Source organism: Xyrauchen texanus, chromosome 16 (assembly GCF_025860055.1).
Source record: "Xyrauchen texanus isolate HMW12.3.18 chromosome 16, RBS_HiC_50CHRs, whole genome shotgun sequence".
Classification (NCBI taxonomy): domain Eukaryota; kingdom Metazoa; phylum Chordata; class Actinopteri; order Cypriniformes; family Catostomidae; genus Xyrauchen; species Xyrauchen texanus.
The window spans coordinates 29,581,182-29,585,771 of NC_068291.1; the positions used below are offsets into that span (position 1 = coordinate 29,581,182).

Sequence of the window (4,590 nt, forward strand, 5' to 3'; positions counted from 1 at the left end):
GATAATTTTTTGTTCTCTTCCAAATGATTATTTGCGTTGTGAGGGGTAAAATATTGTGACATCACTTTACTAGAGAGCTGGCTCCACACGTTCACGCTTAAAAACGATAAGATAAACTTCTCTCTTTCTTGCCAAGTTGTTTGTCAGAACTTCGAATGAGAGAATAATGTGTGAATGATCTCCCCTAAAAATAGAAAAAAAATAGCCGTGCGTCAGTGATCGTGCGATAATCGGGTGCGAATCACTCATCGAGCGCGCAACTGTGATCTCATGTCATCATCAGGCACTCTGAAAAGTTAATGGATAAAAGGCACACGACATGGTGGTGGGCGAAACCAACGAAACCGGTGTCGCGCAAAGCCACGGAGAAACAATGAAGTCCCTGATGGCAGAGGAGCGCGCTTCTGCAAGTGTCGAGACCTCCAACGGCATGATGATCTCTGAGATCCTTTTGCCCCGGTTATTGAGAATTGCGCACGAGTCTGGAGAGGTGGCAGTGGCCGTGGACTCTGGTCCCTTAGAAATGAAGCCTTCGAGCTCTCCGATCCTTTTGGAGATGATGGAGATGGCGAACGGCACGCGTTGCGCGGAGCAAATCCTCAGTTACGGAGAAGTGGAGAAAGTGCTGATCGGTGGGGTGCTGACTATGCTCACTCTCATCACCATCTGCGGGAATCTGCTGGTCGTCATCTCCGTGTGTTTCGTGAAAAAGCTACGGCAGCCTTCCAACTATCTCATCGTGTCCCTCGCGCTCGCGGACCTCTCCGTTGCGCTAGCGGTGATGCCGTTCGTCAGCATCACGGACCTGATCGGTGGCCGGTGGATTTTTGGCAAGTTCTTCTGTAATGTGTTCATAGCCATGGACGTTATGTGCTGCACCGCGTCTATAATGACACTTTGCGTAATTAGTATTGACCGGTGAGTGAAGTTTTCTTACTCAAACTGTAGGCTGATTATTCTTCAGTATAACTGGTTACTGTGATATTAAATGCACAGAGCCTCTCAGTTTTACTGAACTGTTTAAGCCTTTTGTGGTTTAGTGTCGTTTTAAATGACTTGTCTTGAAATGCTGACATCCCATTTGATCAGAAATAATCTAAACAGCAGGAGAATGGGTAACTCTTTACTTTAATGTTCCCTTAGTTAAGGGTTTTCTAAAGGGGTTTATTAATGAATAATAAGCCATTTACAGATGCATTATAAATGGACTTCTATAAGTTTATAACAACATGAATACAAATAAATAATTCAGTGCAATACATGCCAAAAAGTGAGCCATTTTATGTAACATGTTATAAATGCTTAATAACACTTATAAAACATTTGTAACATATGAAAATTTATCTTAATGTAAAGTGGACACATTGGCACTTGTACATAAGATTCAGTATGGTTTAATGGTCATCAGGCTTTATTATATATGCTCCGAATGAACATAAAAAACAGAAAAAGTGTTTTACAGAAGACTTAAGGTAATTGTACGACTCTGAGTAGCACCATTCTTTTGACATCAACATGACAAGGAAAGTGACAACACAAATGAATCAAGACATTACAGTAATTGATATAAACATAAAGCAGACTAAATTACATAATCCCTTTTATTCTCACAATAATAAACTATTTTTGCTGTATTGTGATAAATCATTATGAATTCATGCTTTTTATTTTTTTGATTAATACAAATAACGAATGAAGTGTATTTTTAATTGTACATTTATAACATGCAAGTAAAAAAGATCACTGTTTGACAAATATTGTATGAAAACAGTAATTTTTTATTAATGTTAATATATATGCATTTAAATTATTTAAAATGTATAAAATACTTTTTTATTCATGAACCACTTTATAACCCTTTAACAAAGAAAAGATTAAAGGTGTATTTTTTTTCTTACAGATACCTGGGCATCACCAGACCCCTAACCTACCCAGTGAGGCAGAATGGCTGGTGTATGGCCAAAATGGTGCTCTCTGTGTGGCTGCTGTCTGCTTCAATCACCCTTCCACCGCTCTTTGGTTGGGCTCAGAATGTGAACGATGACCGTGTGTGTCTGATCAGCCAGGACTTTGGCTACACCATTTACTCCACAGCTGTTGCTTTTTACATCCCCATGACTGTCATGCTGGTCATGTATAACCGCATATACCATGCCGCCAAGCTCAGTGCCGCCAAACACATCATTGCTGGCTTTCCTCGTGCTGTAGAGGCAGAAGGGGAGGACAGTAATGGGATGGAGATATCTGCGGGAGTGGATTGCATATCCGTGGCGATCAAGCTTCAGAGGGAAGTGGAAGAGTGCACACGACTACCTCGCATGCTTCGGGGAGAGGGCAGGAGGAGCTCGGATCGGAGGAACATCTCCATATTCAAACGGGAACAGAAGGCGGCAGCCACACTTGGGGTGGTGGTAGGAGCATTCACTGTCTGCTGGTTGCCATTTTTCCTACTGTCTTTGGCCCGGCCCTTCATCTGTGGGACAGAGTGTAGTTGTGTCCCATTATGGGTGGAGAGAACTCTGCTGTGGTTGGGCTACGCAAACTCACTCATTAATCCCTTCATCTACGCTTTCTTCAACCGGGACCTGCGCACCACCTACCGAAGCCTGCTCAGCTGCCGTTACCGTAATATTAATCGTAGGCTCTCTGCCGCCGGCATGCACGAGGCCCTTCGGCTGGTGGAAAGACCGGATATGGTTGTCTCTGGGTGACCCATAGTGCAAAAAACAGAGTTCAAAGGTTAGCATTTGTACAAGGAAATGGAAACTCACAACCTTAAATGGTCAGCCTGATGTGTTGAGGAGGTGTCAAATTGTACTGACAGTTAAGTCCTGTATGTATTGTACTGTACCTACAGAGTCAAATTGTGTACAGGGGAAAACAGTGGTCAAATTAGACACTGACATGCGTTATGGTAAATGTGATTCCATTCTTAACTCATCTTTGTTAACACACACCATCTACTGTGTTGCTGTTCTGAGTTCAGTTTTTATTTCTATTTTCCAGATGTGTAAAAAAACCAAAACAAGATAATTTAAAGAATGAATATATCAAGGACACACATGCACCAGCAGTTGCTGTTTAAATCTGTACTCTGTTGACAAGGCTTGGCTCTCAAGGACTCGAAGATTTGCAGAAACTCTACATTTAAGATGTACCATCAACAGAAATGTAAGCACAGCATAGTTTTAGCAGGAAGACAAGCAGCTGTACATCATCGTACCATTAGCTTGGTAACTCCTTGCAAATCACATGTAAGCTATTGCTTTATAAGTCTGCTCACAATCTATCACATTGCTGTTTCAGTGTGCTAACACGGCAACCTCCACCACCCCACCACCACTAGTTGAGTCCCGTCCTGCACGGGGGTAGGCTCTTCACACCTGCCTCCTCTCTCCGGCAGGATATGACTGTTCTGAGTACAACTTCTTCGGACCACCAGATGGGGCTTACGGCAAAGAGAGACATCACATCTCTGTTTTATATTCATCAAATAAATGTCATCTTAAATTTCATTCACGTCTGCAAGTCTTTCTGATAGAACTGTAGGGAGAACTGTAGCAAATAATTTTTAAATCCAGTGTTGAAACCAGAATACTATTCCCAATCAGTTTCTGCTTTTAAAGCATTTATTGAGCCGAGTGAAACTTGTTTGTCAACTGTCAGCACTCGTTAGTTCAGAAAGGGTGATTAATCTGTGGGAAAGACAACTAAGGACAAACCATTTCTACTTTCTGCCCTACCAGTATGTGTAATCTACACATTCTCAATCCCTCTTTGTTCACTGATTGTTTAATGCATTGATGGAAGGTGAAAGCACAGATCTAATGTCAGCTAAGCTTCTTTCTGCAGCTTTGGTTAAGGCTGAAGGGACAGGAGGTAATCGGATCTCTTATCAGTAATTAAAGGTATACCAATGGGATTCTGTTGCAATCTACTCTGGTCTCTTTTTTTCTGGAGGCAGCTATTTATAGATTGATTCTGCATGGATTTTATGTTATTAGATTGCATGTTGCTAGTATTTATTTAGAATAGGTCTTCGTGTCACAAACCAGATAAAATCAATGTAAGCTATCAAATGTTTTGTTATCAGATTCAGTGTCTACATATTATAACAAAATGTGTACAGTATTGTGCTGTCTTATGTGATTTGCAAATATTAAAAAAAATACACTGTGTAAAGACCCCTATCTAATGTGTTTTTCATTGTAAAACATGTTTTATTGTAATTTCTTGTGAATATTTTCCCATATGAGGTGGAATAAAGAAATTATGAAATATGTTTTTTTTTATACATTTGAATCAATCGCTCAACATGGTCAAACCTAGATCAAATTTAACCACTGCCTAGTTACTGTACATTACATAACATTGCTTTTCCCAATTGGATGCCGTTTCCACACTGAAAAATAAAAAAGACTAGTAAAATTATTATTATTATTTTCTATTTCTTTTCCAAGTCTTTTTTTAATAATAGAATAAATATCATAATAAGGTTTTTGTACTTTGGGATCAATATATTTTGTAATATTTACTAATACTGTAAGTTTTTAAGAGCTATAAAGGAATATTCTGGGTTCAAATCAAGTT

General features: G+C 39.9%; 1 protein-coding gene across 1 annotated transcript; it reads left to right on the forward strand.

Annotated features, from left to right (window-relative positions):
* The first annotated feature begins 319 nt into the window (after positions 1-319).
* On the forward strand, positions 320-2,711 carry LOC127657137 (5-hydroxytryptamine receptor 7-like). The gene is made up of 2 exons (XM_052145801.1): positions 320-918; positions 1,901-2,711. Exons 1-2 carry the CDS (start codon positions 320-322, stop codon positions 2,709-2,711), a joined length of 1,410 nt encoding a protein of 469 aa, XP_052001761.1.
* The last annotated feature ends 1,879 nt before the right edge of the window (positions 2,712-4,590 follow it).

Bases quoted from the DNA above. Each gene is read 5' to 3' on its own strand.
- LOC127657137 (XM_052145801.1), top strand. From the start codon at position 320: ATGGTGGTGGGCGAAACCAACGAAACCGGTGTCGCGCAAAGCCACGGA. The intron at 919-1,900 runs GTGAGTGAAGTT...TTTTTCTTACAG, and splicing joins TGCGTAATTAGTATTGACCG to ATACCTGGGCATCACCAGAC.